Genomic DNA, 18474 nt, shown 5'->3' with positions numbered 1-18474 from the left:
GTATATCAGGTTAGGGATGCGCTCATGGAGTGAAGGGGGACGGGGCCATTTCAGCACTGCTGCTTATCCAATATCTTCCAACTTCGGTTCGATCCAACTAATGTATCTAAAGATATTTGCATGGTTTTGTAATATTAATTTGTACGTTTACAATGTGTTTATTAAAACAGGGCCTTGGTAGGATAGCAGCATACTTTAACATTCAATCACATCTAACACCAGAACTTGTTGAGTCATACCGACATGCCCAAAAGGAAAGTGTGGCCTCTCATCTCTTAACTTGTAACTTGGAATGATCGAATGATCTGTCAACAGTAGGTAGGATAACTGAACAGGAGATAGAACTTTTTCAGCAAATTGCAGTAGACCACTAGGTCGTGTTATTCACCCTTATATAATAGCCTACCACGTGGGCTGTATAAAAGCCGTATGATAACATATGCATGTTGACAGAATTCATGGGAAGATTTCCAGTGAATGGCATGTGCATAGAACGAGCCTTTCAGGTTTTCCAGTCAAATTGATGAACCAAGTAGATAGATAGATATCACTGAATGCTGTTTATCAATTGACTGTCGCATTAGTCATCGCGTTGCTAGTCTGTATTCAGTACAGTAGCCTAACGTACTCCATGAAATAAAAAAAATAAAAAAGATTTTCCCAATGAATGCCAGGCTTCTTTATATAATTATTTAGGTCGTCATTTAAGGTATGTATCTTTTAGGGATAGGTAGTTCAGTGTTACAACTAATATAAAGGTGATTGTGTGAAGATAATGGATTAGGTTGAATACTAAGGGAGCAGAGGTGAAATAAAACAATCTATCTGAACTTTTTCTCCTAGGAAACTGAACTGGAAACTCAAGAGACACGCACACGTGGAGTGAGATTCATATTGTGAGGGCATGCACTATGTTGCCATGCACCTTGTTGCCATACGTTTTCAGTATACCATGCACGCATTTTCATACATTTCAAATCAAGCTAGCGCAATGCATCAGGTTTATGCAAATCAAGCTAGCGCAATGCATCAGGTTTAACATATAGTTGATTTTTTTTTTTACAAATGTTTTGGTTTAATCATTTTGCACGGTTACCTCGGTGTGCCATCACCGCCTTGACAACATTCCCTTTGCCACAGCATTTCAGTTACCGCAGTAGAATAGGATCTCTATTTTAAAGTGTGCATGGACACACACTCTCCTCTTGCATGTTCAGACTTCAGTAATAACATTATCGTCAAATAATCTTCATAGTTACAATCACATCACTTCACCCTCACTCGTGGAGCGCATGGGCCGACTAAATCATTTAACTGGCCTCCCCTAGCTTGTAAAGTTCATATAAAAGAATTGTGAGATGTACAACAATCTTACTAGAGTTTGGCTGCCAGCGTTTATAGGTGGTATCTGTTTAAATTGTTCAGGTGTGAGAGAATAGCTGAAATATAGGCAACGCTCTTAAAGTAGTCTTATAGAATATCATCTTATTTTACAGAGCCAATAGTTCCAACCTGCTGACCCTGTTACTGTAAATATGAGTGCAGTGCAGCTATGAGCATCGGTCCCTGCTTAAAACAAGCCTGTAAAGAGGGGCATCGCAACTTTATATGACATTGAATTTAATCGTAATTTGTTTGAAAACAAGATGGCATGTGTACTCCTTCACACAAGGAAAATAAATAGTATTCATAAGAGAAAGTATTTAAAACGTTTTGCCAGCTAGTAAATATATCAAACGAGGCATGGGACACCCTTATATTTTAATAGTCTATAATATAAAAAAGCGGAAAGCCTTGGCACCTGCATGGTTTGAGAAAAGAAAAACAAGATTTTACATTTTTAATAAGATACTTTATAGTATTTTTAAAAAGCGCGTAAAATCGCAATACAGAAGTTGATGTTTTGTTTTGTTAGAAATGGACCAAGTGGGTGGTACCTTATGTGGCGAGGGTTAGTAAAGACACGTGACCATTGACTGACCAATCGGATGCACCCTCAGGTTCAACTATGTTAAATGTCAGATTGCAATAAACTAGAAGCTGTTGGTCGGGCCCGCGGAAATGGGCGAGCATAATCTCCTTAATCCTGGGTTTGTGGGACCTTTGGTAAACATCCACACTGGAGATACATTTTACTTTCCAAATTTTAGAGCCTCTGGGGGACAACTGGCGGGGCTACCATCTCTCTCGTACCCAAGAAGGGACAATGTTTGCTCCCTACCGTGGAACCCATCGGAGCCGTGCAATGGATATCCTCAATCCTACTTCAACAGCCCTGTATCCATTAACCCTTCCTTTAACCGTTCGTGTGAAATAATCCGCCCGGAGGAGGGCAAGTGCTATTATAGTAACAACAGTGCAAACAGAGAGAGTTGCTCTGATGGAAATAGTCTTAAGCGGGAGGAGAGAGCAAGAGACAATTCTTTATCGTCTGAACATGGACTGCACAATGGAATGACCAACAGTGGCACCTATTCAAAGTATGACTATGGGACCGAGCAGATCAGTCAGGATCCGTCGTCTTGTCAGTCTCTGGAGTCCGATTCCAGCTCGTCGCTGCTCAACGAGGGAGGCAAGACCTCGAACAGCGACCCCCAGACCATGGTATCGCCGGAAAGTCACACAAGCATTGCCTCCGGCGGAGGTGGGTGCCACACATTCAGTCAGGGTATGATAACAAATCTGTTTACCGTGATATCGTGTATTAATTAAGCTGATTCAAAACTTGAACTTGACCAAGAGGCTCTTTGCGCATTAGTTGTCACAGGGGCTTGGGGTCCTGTGTTTGCCTGCAGAGGGCAGGCGTGATGGTTCAACACCGCTAGGGGTTGCCCTAAAAATGCTCCAGGTTTCCCAGGCTTAGCGCTCAGTCATTTATACAACCAGTAAACACTAAACCATAAAACACGACGGCTCCGATGGCAGTGCTGTAGTGTAGACACACTTACCCTTAAGCCACTCTCTGTTGCGTTGTTTTTTCTCTCATTGGAGCTACCTTCACATTACGCATATAAATTAGCATTGTTATTCAAAGTGAACTCTGGTGTGGATGAATGCATCGAAAAGAGAGGGTTTTGTTTTAATGACTCGTAAAACGAATTAATATATGTCGTTGTGCACTAAGAAGTACTTTTAATATGCCTGGAAAGTAAATGGCTTAAGTAGGGGTATTTGCAAGTAAGACTTAATTATCGCGTTAATGTTGCTTTAACTGCAACAGTAAAACTTCATGTGACACAGACTACTGTAAATTAGTGGTTTTTTCCTTCAAGTTAAAAAGCTAGGGAATTATTTCATGTAAACATTGTGTTTTTATATTTGGTATTGGGCTAGCCTACATGCAATAGTTGCCTCAAAATTTGGTGATTGCATGACAAGCGTTAATCTCAGTGGCGACTGGAAATGCTTGTCATTATAGCCTAACTATGTTGGCCTTAGCGTAATCATTGGCATCGTGTTCTCTCCGACTGACATTTGCTTGTGCCATCCTTCTCCTCCACCCAGGTGCGCCATGGTACCCAATGCATACTCGCACCCGCAAGAAAAGAAAACCATACTCCAAACTACAGCTGGCGGAACTGGAGGGGGAGTTTATGCTCAATGAGTTCATAACCAGGCAGCGACGGAGAGAGTTGTCCGACCGGCTCAATCTCAGCGACCAACAGGTTAAAATCTGGTTCCAGAATAGGAGAATGAAGAAGAAAAGACTTTTGATGCGGGAACAGGCTTTATCTTTCTTTTAGAGGAATGATATGAAGAATAGTTTATTCCCACACAATTTTGCAGTGGCCCCGTCCCTTGGAGAATGTTGCTGCAACAAAAAAATGCACATTTGGTCCCCACAGTTAAAGCTCAGTAAGTGTAAATAGCAGATATCATAACGAGATATATAAACTGCTAGTGGGAACCCAGTTGACAGCGTGGTGTATGTGTATTTAAGTGGTGTCAGTATTTAGTGTTTAGTTGAGGAGGATATTTCCCAGTGTATTTCCTGACACTTTGAAAATGCAAGGATAATACACAAGCGTCTCCGTATGTTTTGACGTGTTACTATGACAGGTAATAGGTAGGCCTTTATGAAATGAAAACTATTTATTTAGCCGAGGAGGCGTCTGAATTGACACCAGAAATCCTGGTTAGTATTTAGGTTACAAATAATTTAAGAGGAAGTGTAAAAACAGGGATACTAAAGAACATAAAGAAGCTAAGGTAATCTAAAAATCTGAAAAAAGAGAAAGTACGAGAGATGAAGGGTTGCAGTATCACTACTGCAGAGCCTCATTAGCCCTCATGTCCTAACCTATGTGTCAAACTTTCTCTTATTCCAGCACGGGTTCGAATGAGGATCAAACCCAAATGTTCAATAGCCTTTCCCCAGTGACAGAACCTACACTATATGTATCTCCCTATTTGTAGTTTCCACCATGTGTGCCGACATGTTCACGGTCACGGGCACAAAGTTTGTCCCAAAGTTGCATATCTAACGCTGGGAAGGCTAACCACAGCGCCAGCAATTTATGGACAGACGCATAATTTATTTATCACTAAAATTGCCAGAAAACCATTTCTGTCCTGTTCACTGACAGTGTTCCTTTCACATAACTTGAAATGAAAAGCTGATAGTCAAGGGCGATGTAGTAATGGATTATGCAGTTTGCTCCCGACACCCTGCTGTTATTCAAAAGGCCTCGTTGATACGTGGGGCTTTGGAAAACACACAGTAGTCGAACTTGAAATCCTACAACTCTCCTGTGCCATTGCAGGGGCGAAGAGACGCGTATAGGCCTACGTCATTAGTGCACGTTTCCCTCTTTCAAGTTTAAAGCCTAAAATCACAGGACGTCGTAATGTAGTAATGTAGAAAGCGTTTTGACAAAGTAGTATTCATTATATTTTATTTTAAATGGAAAATGTACAAAAAACGTACAGCTGTTCCGTACATTCCCACCAAAAGGGAGAGGTAATTGTTATATAGCTATATGTGATTTATTATTATGATTGAAATACAGGTGAAAGATATGTGGTGCATGCGGAGTCTGAACTAGCATAGATGAGTTGAATAAATAGGCTATATGTCTCCCTTTTTGAGAACTGTCGACTGTCGAGTTTTTGAAGACACTTTACCTCACTTGGCGTTTCGATTTTGTCATGTTTGATGCAAAGAATACGAGTTGAGTGTCTACATGTGAATAGCCGCGCAATATTTATTACTATTATTATTATTATTATTAGCCTATTATTGGCATATAGTCTAATTTCAATGGGTTGATGCTGCTTTCTTTTTCTATTATTTTGCTCGTGAATGGCATGTCTCGAGGATTCATTGAACTATCTATTAGGCTATAGTTCACATGGGTAAAGTGTGAATCTCATACTGCTAATATGCAGAATAACTTCGTCGTGTTTGGTATATCGTACATTCACTTGGGCCTGTTTGTTTTTTCTTTCTGTTGCGCGTTGCATCAGTATTGCATTCCCCATCTATCGCCTTTGTCTTGTATAAATTGTCATGAGTAGCCAATACGAATGTATCCCTGTGTATTGTTTATGAAAAATAAAATCTATGAACATAATATCTGATGGTTTGTGGTGCTTAACGTGGACTATACGTAGTCTTTCTAGAAATTGACTGGGCCGCCAACTGTTTTGGGCTAATTATGTAATTGGATAACGACTCTTTTTTTCGTTTCTTTTTTCAGAAAAGATGTGTATTTTTTGTTTCTTTTGTTTTCAAAGCATGATAATTGTAGGAGGGTATTTTTTTAATAACACCGACTAAAATTGACAAGGTCCGACGCGAAAGACTTAGAAGTAAAACGCCTGTTTGTAAGATGTCGGTGAATTCATTAGAATATTTATTTATAAATAGAACTCTTCTTCCATTTCACTGATTTGTGCATGTCTAATGAATAACGACAACGACGAGACTATGTGAATTTGGTGCCTTGCCATTGCGAAGACATAGTTACACAGTTGAGAATTTCAACTTTCTCAGTTAACGCATGGGCAGTTTCTTGAAACACTGGACAATGCGGCTTTGTATATTATTTGTGTTACACTGCCTTATAATTTCAGTTAAACATCACCTGTATTGTATTCCACTCTGTATTGAATTGAGAATACGATTTCCCATTCGTAGTTGTTCCTTCATCATGTATAGCCTAGCCACTGCATTCCCCAATACATTGAACAAGGCAATGCGCACTGTGCGTCAATTTCGAGAACTCTATGGTTCTGCTATGATGTCCAAAGAAATGAATATGACCAGTAAGCCCTTGTGTCATTATTACTACAAAATGTAGTCAAAGAAATGTATGACCTGTCGTGGTTAAGTCATGGCTATTCCGTTAGACAGCGGGTAGAAAAGTTGCTTTTTTTATCGCGAGTCAAATACGAAATTGCTTATTATCGCAGTAATGGTGAGGATTGACTCAGCTGGAATTGCTATTGTTAGGGGCATATGGATTGCCAAGTGCACGAGGAATAGGTCTAGGTCCTGACAAGTGGGTGTTTTGGGAAAAGGGCCTAAAATGATGCTTTAAGAAAGAAATGAAACCATTGAATCAATTTTGAACGGCACTGGTCTTATATAATGTTTACTGGGTGGAAGTGTGCCAGCAGATATTAAAAACGTCCTTTAGACTTAACAGTGCTGTTTCTGACCTTCGATATCATTGACATTAGTTTGTTTATAGTTGGTAAACATGATGCATCCGTGAAGTCTAGGCATATATGATACCCTATTCATTTTGATTGAACACATTCTGGATTTTAATGTTAAGCATTAGTCTATAAAAATAAGCAATGAGCAAATACAGACTAAGAACGAATCAGGTATGGCAACCCACTTGAAAGCTCTGCATCGCTTTTGACTTTGAGACCAGCCTCGTCTGTTTATGGTGTCTTCTCTCCGCAGAGCAGAGGTCATTGAGCTACACCATGGCCTTCACACAGAACTTGTGTGTCATGTGGTCTAACGGGCCCCACACCACCCCTTCCTCGCGTCTTGGACACAGAGAAAGGACGTGTTTGCTCATGTTCGGCCGAAAATGCATATGAAAACATTTCTAAAGTGCACGTCAGCATGTGTTTGCGTCCGAGAGAATAGCATGTGTTTGTAATTCTGGGCCTTGTTCTTTTCAAAAAAGAAAATGACCCAGCGTCCGAGACGATGGTTGAATTAGAATATAACAGACTATAGTAGGCTAGCCTATGCAAGCATAAGTGAAAATATGAACAAAGTCTCGTAGACACTAAACTGCGCTCATTTTGAGCTAAAGAAAATGAACCGCTTGATTCCAGAAGACAAAGACAAAGAAGATCGTATCTATTTAGTGTTCTATACTTACCACTTTAAATAAACGCCTCAAAACATTTATGTAAAGGCTAATAGTTGGCATACATTCATTTCTGGTATTTCCACAACTTTGGGAAATAACAAAGAGAGACATCAAGAAACATCAGCAACGCCAAACAGAACAATCGTCGTGAATTTGAGTGCACAGTAATAGAAAAGTTATGAGAGCTGCCGGTCCTGAAAGAGTGTCGTCACTGCACCATTTAAGTGAAGATTATAGCTCATGAAACTGTTGATATTATTGTTTTTGAATTAACCAACCATGTTGTTAAAAGTACAATCAGTTCAAAATAACTGTGAATAGGTCATCACAGCTTAAAAATGTGCACATGGCCTGCAACTGCTGATCCAGCAAAAAGCTGAATATCCGATGACAGTCGCCCCATATCGAGCTTAATGGAACCATGGATGAGCTAATTGGTTACGGGCATGTTTATTGGGGGTTAATACTGAGAATGTGAAGTGTTGTGCGTCAAGGTATACATGTGTATAAGATGCACATCTGCATTGATGACTGCTATGTGAGGATTTAAATGCTCATCTGAAGAGGTTATGGTGCTGTCTTACAATGCTAGGCCCCACCCCATGCCAGGGCTCTGTCTGTGTAGGCGGGAACAGCATACAAATTGAAGGTCAAGTTAGTGTGCACCTTATATGGATTCCCAGTGTCCTGTGCGCACATGTGGACATGAGGTAAACTTAAGGCATGAAAAATAAGAAACAAAGCATCTCGACAACACCTATAAATACCCTGAATACTTTCATTCATTTTAAGAGATGCCTAATTCATTACACTGTTACTCCAATGCTGTTTGCTATGATCATTAAAGTAAACAATGCTTATATTCCACATACTCCACTAGTTGATGGAGCGAAGAGTGTTTGGACATATTGAACCCATCTAAACACAGCTTTGTTCAACAACATAATTAAATTGAAGACGGAAAACGGATAGTTTATATGTTTGAGGTATTTATATTTTTTGATTTGTGTCGGGCAAATAATATAATCACATGTGTGCTATTTATTCACACAAACAAGTCTTCTCGGGACGATGGAAGCCTTTGTATGCTATTTAGTGAACCTCCGTCTTTCAGCGAGCAGCTGATAACTGAACCCTATACCTTTTTTTAGGAAGATTAAACATAATCGTAACATTTTCCCAGATACGTGTTTAGAACAATGGAAAGCAATACATTATACCCATCGTGTACTTTGGGAGGTAGGCCGATGCTATTATCCTATGGTCAACTATACGGGTTTTATTGTCACTCAAATGCGGTGCTTGCGCGCAGCGGCAAAGGTCCGGCCTGGCTGAAACAAAGTGATATACAGTGTATTTCTGTTGAGTGAAGGTCAGACTCCAGAAACTGCTCTGTTTCATACGAGTGTATCCTAGATCCACGCTCCAAGCATCTGATTTTTGCATGTAGCGTGCGGACAGTGAATGGATAGACACTTTGAAAACCGCATTGCTCCTTAGGGGTAAGGCCTCTCCTCTGCTAGTAGCACAAATATTATCGAAAGCAACAAGAGAAACGACGATTGTACAGGAGAAAGACTATACTGGTTCACTTGGCCGTATCTCCCCTTGGTAAATTTTGCTTGACAGCCACGTAAAAATAAAACATTTCTTTGTATATTTTTCCATGTGCACGTCTTACTCTGAAGCGTAATGTAGATTACATCAGATATTGAACTTCAGTGCTGAAGAAGTGGGTGCCCACGGCGATTTAAACAGCTCCCAAGTTGTCCATGACGATTTCGGGGCAATTGTATCTATATGAAGGTATCAGTATTTAATTTGCGAGAGGAGCTTATGAAAAAAGAACCAAGTCTGTTGGTTAAAGAAAGTGAAAATAATATTAAAATACTATAAAAACCTTCGACGACAAAAATTGGGCATTTTTCTACTGGTCATATTTAGCTGTAAATATTAACTCTCAATCTGAAGTAGCTATCCGACGCATATAATGTGTTTTAAGATGGTCTTAAATAGAAGACAATGTTCGTCTTTGGACAGTGGTCCGACGATTAATTGCTAAACATTTTTGTAAGACTACTTGGATTTTTATGTATAGCTAAATAGGCCTACTATTAGTGACGCTAAGGGCTTTAACAATACCCTACTACGAAGCAGCCGCATTTCCTCAAAAGGCTGTTTTCCACTGAGGATCAGCAAAACACATAAATGATATATTCTAGAAACAAAAAAAGGAATGAAATTGAATTAGGACACTGGAATTGTTGAATAGTGTTTGTTGCCGATGTAATCGAATACATAAAAACAGCTAGGTAGACGAAAGACATCATGAACAAGCATTGCTTACCATCGGGTCCACTTTGGCCGGTTAACAATTGACTGGACAATCATTTATTAAAATAGCAACCCCCCCCCCCCCCCTCCACATTCATACCACGATCTTATGGTCTAGATGTAGGCATTGATTCATTGGGTAACCGTTGATTTCCATGCGCCAATTATTTCAAAACGGATTATTTAGAATGACTGAAACTTTAAGATAAAACAGTTAATTGACATATCGGAGTGCACTAGAACTAGAAATAATTAGAACTAGAAACTAGAACTACAAACTAAAAAGAACTAGAATTTTTTTCCGGAGTACCAGTACCAGTGGTGACTTGCGGTGAACCCTAGTAATGTCCTTATTTGATTGAGATTGACAAGTGCGTCCTAGGCACGTGTATTTACCCTCAATCCACGTGCATTTCTTAATTTTCAAAAGCATTTATTCTTGCATGTCAAGAAACTCCACAGTAAGTGCATATGGGGTTGCCAATGTTTCTATTTCCTCTTGGCAGCTATGGACAAATACTTAACCATTCCCTGTGACCATCCTTTTAAAATTGAATAATGTCCTTGATCAGAATGTATTGTGACTAGATAATGTACAAATGACACTTGTGTAGCCCCACAAAATTAATGGGATTTCATATGGTGCGGGTCCCCTTGCCAACACTCCACGGATAGGTGCACTCTCTGAGACCTCAGTAAAAACTAGGGCCATTTTTGTTGTTGCTCGAAACTGTTCACAGCTCATACAAGCGAGTTTAACAGCCCTACTTACATCCAATTAAATTTATCTAGGCCATGAGGGGACAGTAATGTTATTACGCGCGCTCCCCATATTTAGCCGTGGTTTCTGACCGATTTGAAAGGAGACGCCACTGAATAGCTCAACAGTGGCGTATGGTCTTAATGCTTCTGGACAAGCTTTGAGAAGTATTGCAAGATCCCTATAGCATACAGCTATGAACACCATGTTTTCATTTCGGAATGGTCGAAGTTTTAAAAAGAGCTTGCGTGTAAGCACACGAGCTTTCAAGAAGAACACCAATCGATTGGTCACCATGAACTCTGATCGAGCGACCTTTTACTTCACGCGTTTGCTTCATGTGTTGAAGGGTAGTCGTATTAAGGCAAACTGTATTCTTCGAAACAACAGTGAACCGTGAACCACAGATTTAAGGTTGTAATTATGGACCTAGGCTGCAATACATTGCTTAGATTCCGCAGACAGTGTCGTAAAGGTCCTACTCCCCCAACAGTAGTGTTTGTAAGCAGAGAATGGCAAATATTTACAGCACCTCTTCCTTCTGTGGCTTTCAGGACTCCAGAAATCTCACTGATTTTTTTTGTTGGCCCGATTCTGAAGTTTGGACGCTTTAAATTTAGCTCATCAAAGTAACCAAATGATGTTCGTGATGCGTTGGATCAGCCATTTGCAAGAGAAATAGTGCTTATTTAGAGAAAAGACGCGCAACGGCTGAGCCTCCGGGTCCTACTGCGAGTAGATCACTGTCACTTTAAAATTAACCCCTTCCCAAATGTACAGAACCCTATAGAAAATAATTCACTGGGTGTTGCATAGACTTTGTAATCCATTTCTGCTCTTTCCATGGTCTGATGAACAATACACTGCATTTTAAGCAACAAGCAACATGCATTGTGCATATATTTATTTAAAGCCAATCAAGGAGAAAATCTGTTGGTTTGTGCTGTCCATGGATTTCCCGAGTATCACGCCATGAGATCACATTTCCATTAATCGTGCCACCAGTTGAAATACATACTGTAAGCACTTCGTATGCGCAAATAGACACAAATAGAGTCGATATCCACATACCTTAGCTCATGTATGGGATGGCCCACGCTCAGGATTTTATATACACGTTGCCTAGACATTTGCTTAATATTCTATTATTTATTTGCATGTTAATGCACACGGACCTCACAGATTGATTAAATTGGACAGTTCATTTCTCAATTAAATATTAAAATTTCCTCGCATGTTTCTGTTTTTGTCGATTGTATGTCTACCTGTTAGGATGTTATGTTATCTAGGCCTATGCTCCCTATCTTCGTCTTAATCGGTATTTGCAGGTGTACGTTTTCTTTATTTAATTACTTTTTAGTTATATTCCCTCTCTTTTTCTTTGTTGTTTGTAGAACAAAGGGTTTTGCTTTTCTCCAGCCATTCGTGCTTTTATGGTGGACGCAGGGAGGATTTTAGTGGTCAAATTCAAGTGCTGTGTCTGGACAGCTGTCTGTTTTCTTTGTACTTGGTTGTAGGCATCTTGCACCTCAACCTTTTATCTATCTAAAAAGGGCTCTAAACAAAGTAATGTCATTGCCACAGACTTCTTTTAAAATAGAAGTCCTGTCAACAATCCTGATAATCCGTGGGCATGCTAACAAAAATGTTCATTAAACACTCCAATAAACCGATAAACCCCTGTTTTCTGATAACTGAGACCAATGCATAAAAGATAACTTATAATTATCTTAGGCTATCACATTATATAATCAGTTTCAGCGATTGGGATTTTAGAAGATTAGGTCAGTTGAAACCATGCCCAATAACAGATCATTATAATGGAATTAAAAAGTTGCCACTCGTTAAATATGCCGAAACATTATAATATGCTTTTATCGCACAGACAAATCGTCGAATGCTTATTTTAGAATAATGTAGGCTACAATCATAGTCTAGCAAAAGACACTTGATTTTTTTATTCAAAGCGTGCTGGATAAATAAAGTATCTCCATCTATCTCTAACCACGCGTATTGGCAAGTTTTACTATAGTTCTTCTCCTTTTGAAATTAGAAGCCTGTCTGTTTTAGGCCCGTGTGAATACGAGGAATATGTTATCTATATGGGATATGATATTCCATATGTAGTATCCATTCAGACTTTGAGCTTTCGACGGTTATTCAGTTCAACAAATAGTGATCGGCACAGAAAATAAGGATTGCAAAAGAAGGCACAAGTCAATTGTATGTCGCCCGTAAACTTTATTTAGAAAATCTGTTTTAGCAACTTGTATCAAAAAGACTTTCAACTGGGGGGGGGGGGGGGTTGTGAAACAAAATTCAGAAAGGATAAGCCTAATAGTTATAGATACATATTCTTAACCAAAGGCCCTGATATATATGAAAGATACACAAGATTCATGTAAAAGTTACCAGTGCGCAGTATGTAAACAATCTGAGATCCCTTAACATAGCACAATGTGCTTTCACCAAATACACCATCTCAATTGGTGCAACGCTGTGAATATATTTATGTATTTATATGCAAACCACTTCACTATCACCCTCACCATCATATTGCCTCAACTTGATATGGGGTGGAGCTATATTTCTGACAGTTATCCAAGTGCAATGGTTTAAAACGTTACATAAATGTAGTAAATGACATTTACTGTGACTGTGGAGGTACTATCCTGACGTTTTCCTCGAAAAGTTCTGATCTATATGTCACTGTTGGAAGGATACTAAGCTATTTCAAGGCCATTGCCATATGGGAAACAGACAGCTAGCAGCTACTACCTTTTCTGCATTACTCTCTATAGATAATCAGATCCGTAATCAAATATTCAACTCTTCTAACAAATTCGACAACTGATACATACTCTCACAGTAGTGAAGATAAAAAGTCTTACCTGGTCATTCTTATAATCACTGCAACTTAGCCTACATACACTAACACATTCCTGTACTAAAAAACAGCTTCCCCATAAAAGGCATTGAAACAACATATCGAAATCTGGTACTCATTTTCCTAGTGCTCCTGCGGTGTTTTGAAAATTAATCGTTTGAACCTCCTAGATCTTACCTAAGAGAACCACTCCTACGCATCCAAGTGTTCCAAATTGATATATGACAATATCTACTTTCGATCACGTGTCTCGGGGCGACTTAGACGGATTGCGCGTCATCTCGCCTTCCCAAATTTTCTCCTTCTGCAGCTCGAATCCAAAACATCTATCTATAGTACCGAGTACGAGGGAAAGATGTTTAACTCGGTGAATCTGGGCAACTTCTGCTCCCAGACGCGCAAAGACCGGACATCCGACTTTGGGGACAGAACGGGTTGCGCCTCCAATATCTACCTCCCAAGCTGCACATACTATGTCCCCGAATTTTCTGCCGTCTCTTCGTTCCTTCCTCAGGCCCCTTCGCGGCAAATCACCTACCCTTATTCCACGAATCTGTCTCAAGTACAGCCGGTACGTGAGGTTTCGTATGGACTGGACCCTTCCAGCAAATGGCACCACAGAAGCAACTATGCATCCTGCTACTCAGGAGAGGATTTGGTGCACAGAGACTGTCTTCCGCCATCCACCATGACAGAAATGCTCATGAAAAACGAGAGTGTGTATAGCCACCACCAACATCACCCTAACTCCAACCACCCTGCGTCCGGGTTCTATTCTGGAGTGGGGAAAAACAACGTTCTTCCGCAAGGCTTTGACCGTTTTTTCGAGACGGCATATTGTGGAGCGGACAGTCAGTCAGACAGTTGTTTACAAAAGACTGAACCGAGTAAAGTGGACTCGGCGCCCCAGCAGCCGGCCGCTGTATCGGGTTCTCAAGAGCAGAAAAAGGACACTAACGATGGAGAGGAACATACAACTTCGAGCTCGTGTACCTCCTCAGCTACTAAGGACGGCAACGGCAACAAGAACAGTCACTCGAGTAGGTACCGAAGCTGTAAATGGGGAAAGGTTAAGGGACTAGCCCGGTGTTTTGTCGGTCAGATTTTATGTGGAGTTTTATAAGCATTCAAAGGATTTTATTATAACCTACAAAGCTCTTTCTTCCAATGAGAAGAATTTTTACGATGGGAAAGCACTTTGAAAAAAGGGGATGTTATGCACAGACGCTGCTATCCTAGAGTCTGTGAAATTTTAAGAGCGCGCTATTGTGACAAATGCTAACTTTGATCATGAACTTGCATTGGGTGTTTTAAGGGATTTTCTCGTTGGGCTGTCATGAGTAAAAACCAATTGTGCAGAACATTGCTTTTGGCGTCCTGTGAGCGTTCTTTTAGCAGCTTGCATGTAAACTAGCAAATCCCTCATATAGTCAAATGACTTGCGATGTCTGAAGTGCCGTGCTGGCTAGCTAGAACTGTCATACAGCCTACCAAATAGCCACCTCTCAGTGTTGCACTAATGTTGCTTTAGAGCCCCTGGTTTCTATCTGTGTATCTCGTTACCAATCTAAAGTCATAGCAGCCAATTAAGATGGCATTTCCAGGCTTAGACTAATCTTGCTGTTATGTTCAAAATCAACACGAGGTGTCTATTCTCCAGAAAGCATGCGGCGACTATTCTTTGTGTTCAGTCTGAGTTTAACCGTTCACGTTAGAAGCCTATGCACTTTTCAACCTCCAACCAAAAGCCACTAAATGAAGACTAACTAAAAGGAACGGTTTTAATAACTAAAAAAGAATAACCCACCTCATTGCCTACATTAGAAAGTCTTAGTTGTGAAAGGATTTGCCCCTATTTTGAATGAATGCACTTTTTTCTCTAACTTCTCTAAAATTTCACGTGTTTAATATGTGACAATACACTTTAAATGTGTCGCTTGATCAATGTGACACAAACTAGAGTTTGATAAAGCCATACAAAATCAGTTTAGTAAGTTGATGGTTAGCCTGCTACCCCGCAATAGACCACTCAACAATTACAGAACTGCCATCATTCCTTGTCATCATAGGATATTGTAATGCTTGATATATTCGTCGTCTTAGCCACATAGGTAGCCTACCTTTGCATTCCTCCAATAAAGACATTTAGCTTTTCAACAGCAGACACCTGAAGGTAGGCTAGCCTAATGCATCAAGATGGAATTGGCATTAGAAATCCTGTTGAGAGGCAATTTTATGAGTGCGACCTCCTTTTTAAATGTGATATTTGCGCTGTGCTTGTGTGGATGTGTATGAAGCCTAAATGCATATACTGATTTGCATTCTTTTTCTTTGTTTCAAGGTACCCCACGCACAAGGAAGAAGAGATGCCCATACTCCAAGTTTCAGATTCGAGAACTGGAGCGAGAGTTTTTCTTTAACGTTTATATCAACAAGGAGAAAAGGCTCCAGCTATCCAGGATGTTAAATCTCACAGATAGACAAGTCAAAATCTGGTTCCAGAATCGGAGAATGAAAGAAAAGAAGCTAAGCAGAGATCGATTGCAATACTTCTCGGGAAATCCCTTGTTATAATTGAACATTTCGCTGGGTGTCAATGTTCGTTACACCTATTGTTACTGTGGTACATAATTAGGCCATTTCACATCATGAACAACCCGAAAATCAGTTTAAGTCAGCATTTACAATGGTATCGTTCGTAGCAACAGCAAACGAATGCGTTTATTTGTCAGTAGCATAAAAGCGTAGTTGCCCGTGATTGCATTGTAAGTGCATTTAAAACGATTTGCTGTTTGCTGTAAAAAAAGTCCTTTATGTTCGGTTATTGTCTAGCTCACTCATGTCATATGTAAATCCCAACTCCTCTAAAATCTTTGTTTTATTGTTCATAGCACACCTAATATGTTAGTTACTTGTATGCTACGAAACTGTCCTTTTAGGTTGTGGAATATTTGACAACCCTTGACTTTTATGTGTATGTGGTCATTGTATATATGTAACATAATCGCAGACACTCGATTCGGACTTCGGACTTGAATCTTTCAAAAAAAAAAAATGCAAGTTTTTTACATTTTAGCCATCGAGAACTGTGACGTGTACAATCTGTAATAATTTTTTCTTTGTACAGAGACTATGCAAAGTGCATTCGTGACTGTAAATATAAGTTTATTTCGAATTTCTTTTCTTTCTCCCTGCTGCTATTTTCATTATATTGCCGAGGCAAACACAAGAGCTTTAAATTTCGTTTCTAAATTATTTGCTTTGTGCTTGATGTTTTCTTGTTATGCGGTCGGAAAGAAAGATTACATTGGGCCTGTGTACTATATCTGTCAGAAATATTGAGGAATAAACCGAAATATTGGTTAAAAACAATGGTTGGTATTAATGGTAATTTCCAAATAATTTAATGATGCTTAGGCCAAGTAGGTTTTCAAGCTACATGCTATATAGTATAGGTAGGCCTACATGTACACTATCTCTCTGTCTCTCTCTCTCTCTCTCGCTCTCTCTCGCTCTCTCTCTCTCTCACACACACACACACACACACACACACACACAGGCCTCATGGTCAGCGCTCAAAAAGTTTAAAATCCCTTGTAGTTTGTAATCGTTTATTTTCAATCCAACGGATTGAAAAAAAGACCTCATTGTGTTAGAGAAGATGGAGAGGATTTGAGTAGAGAGGCGGGAAACTGAAGGCGGTTTACAACCAGATATTATGCTAGCGTGCGTTAAGATCAACGGTGGGTAGCCCTTACACCTTTTGTAGGCCTACTACGGAGAAAGACGCAGTACGACGACATTGAAATTGCAGCCAAGAATCACGGCGGGGGAAAGACAGAGGGAAATGACAACCTCCTTTAGTGCTCACTAAATGGAATAGCCACTCTTGCAGTCTAGACACCGCCATAAAGGCAGAGGCACTAAATGGCTATTTTTTCCCTTAATTGCACCGTCTGTTCGAAGGGAATGGCGTTGACTTCCGCAGTAAATAGCAAACAAGTAAGACTGGCTTTTCGGAAAAAAGACAAAACGTTGGAAAGCCCTTCTCGATATGTAAAATAAGTGACATTTTATTTTGCAACCACCGATTTCCGATTTGATCTGTCAATTGTACATGGTTGTTAGGTAGTGACCCTTAGATAAATATGTATTTTTTTATGATGGCCTGTGGATACCGTGCATGTATGTGGATATTTGAGTTTCTGGGTGTGCGCGTATGTCTGTGTGTGTTGTGTGTCTGTGCATGCGTGTGTGTCTACTGTCTGCTCCCACATTGAAGTGCAAGTGTGTGTTTGTGCCTGTGGGTGTGCACATATGCACGCCTGCAATGTGCCCACGAGTAATTATGCCATAGCTTCCAGTGCCTTAGTGTGTATTCATCCGGGCATATGTGTATGTTGGGTTTGCACGTGTGCGAGCTGCACACGTGTGTATTAAGTTAAAAAATATAATTAAAAAGTTGTCTTTGAACTTCAATAATGTCAAGGCCTTCACCTTTAACCCATTGCAATAAAGCGGAATCAAGGAGCCCCCTTTGCCAGGAAATGTGTGGAGGAGGACAAATAGCCAATGAGAATGAGTGGGAACAGAAAAAGGAATGTGTAGAGAGAACCAACTTTGACCCTTACAATTAAGCTACAGCAGGTAACTCTGCCAGCTTCAGCGGGCCCAGTAAATACTCTTTATTGTCCTTGTAAAATGTAATATTTTCACGCATGAGCAGTTTTAGGTTCACATTTAGGTTCAGCGCTTTGGGTGTTTCTTCAAAGTTCGTACATTCAGATTTTGCTGAAATAAGTGTGTGTGTGTGTGTGTGTGTGTGTGTGTGTGTGTGTGTGTGTGTGTGTGTGTGTGTGTGTGTTAGGGAGAGAGAGCAAGAGAGATGTTTGTTTCGCTTGTTTGACACATGCATCTGGACATGGGAAAACCTAGAAATGAAGCCCATTTAGCATATATTAAATGACTGTTGATATGTTGGAATTTCTGTTAGTTCCTTATTTTCTTTTGTATTTGTATGTGTGTGATTGAGAGAGAGAGAGAGAAAGAGAGAGAGGGAGAGGGAGGATAACTCAGTGGTTTGTTCAAAATAACAGACGGAGTGATAAGATTGCGGTTGTAGAGGGGGAAGGAGAATCTCAGCCAGGGATCAA

At 40.0% G+C, this 18474-nt stretch overlaps 2 protein-coding genes across 3 annotated transcripts; both read left to right on the top strand.

Moving 5' to 3' along the window:
* The first annotated feature begins 1938 nt into the window (after positions 1–1938).
* On the top strand, positions 1939–5573 carry hoxc12a (homeobox C12a). 2 transcript variants are annotated; one of them, XM_042098728.1, is made up of 2 exons: positions 1939–2668; positions 3505–5573. In XM_042098728.1, the coding sequence occupies exons 1-2, from the start codon at positions 2062–2064 to the stop codon at positions 3741–3743; spliced, it is 846 nt and encodes a 281-aa protein (XP_041954662.1). In that variant the 5' UTR covers positions 1939–2061; the 3' UTR covers positions 3744–5573. The 2 variants fall into 2 exon arrangements, with proteins under 2 accessions (XP_041954662.1, XP_041954663.1); XM_042098729.1 differs by having other exon boundaries at positions 1939–2644; positions 3505–4259.
* A 7342-nt stretch (positions 5574–12915) lies between these two features.
* On the top strand, positions 12916–16496 carry hoxc11a (homeobox C11a). Its single transcript, XM_042098726.1, has 2 exons — positions 12916–14361; positions 15663–16496. The coding sequence occupies exons 1-2, from the start codon at positions 13677–13679 to the stop codon at positions 15893–15895; spliced, it is 918 nt and encodes a 305-aa protein (XP_041954660.1). The 5' UTR covers positions 12916–13676; the 3' UTR covers positions 15896–16496.
* Positions 16497–18474: the final 1978 nt, after the last annotated feature.

Source organism: Alosa sapidissima, chromosome 7 (genome assembly GCF_018492685.1).
Source record: "Alosa sapidissima isolate fAloSap1 chromosome 7, fAloSap1.pri, whole genome shotgun sequence".
NCBI classification, from domain to species: domain Eukaryota; kingdom Metazoa; phylum Chordata; class Actinopteri; order Clupeiformes; family Clupeidae; genus Alosa; species Alosa sapidissima.
This window is presented reverse-complemented; position numbering and strand designations above follow the sequence as displayed.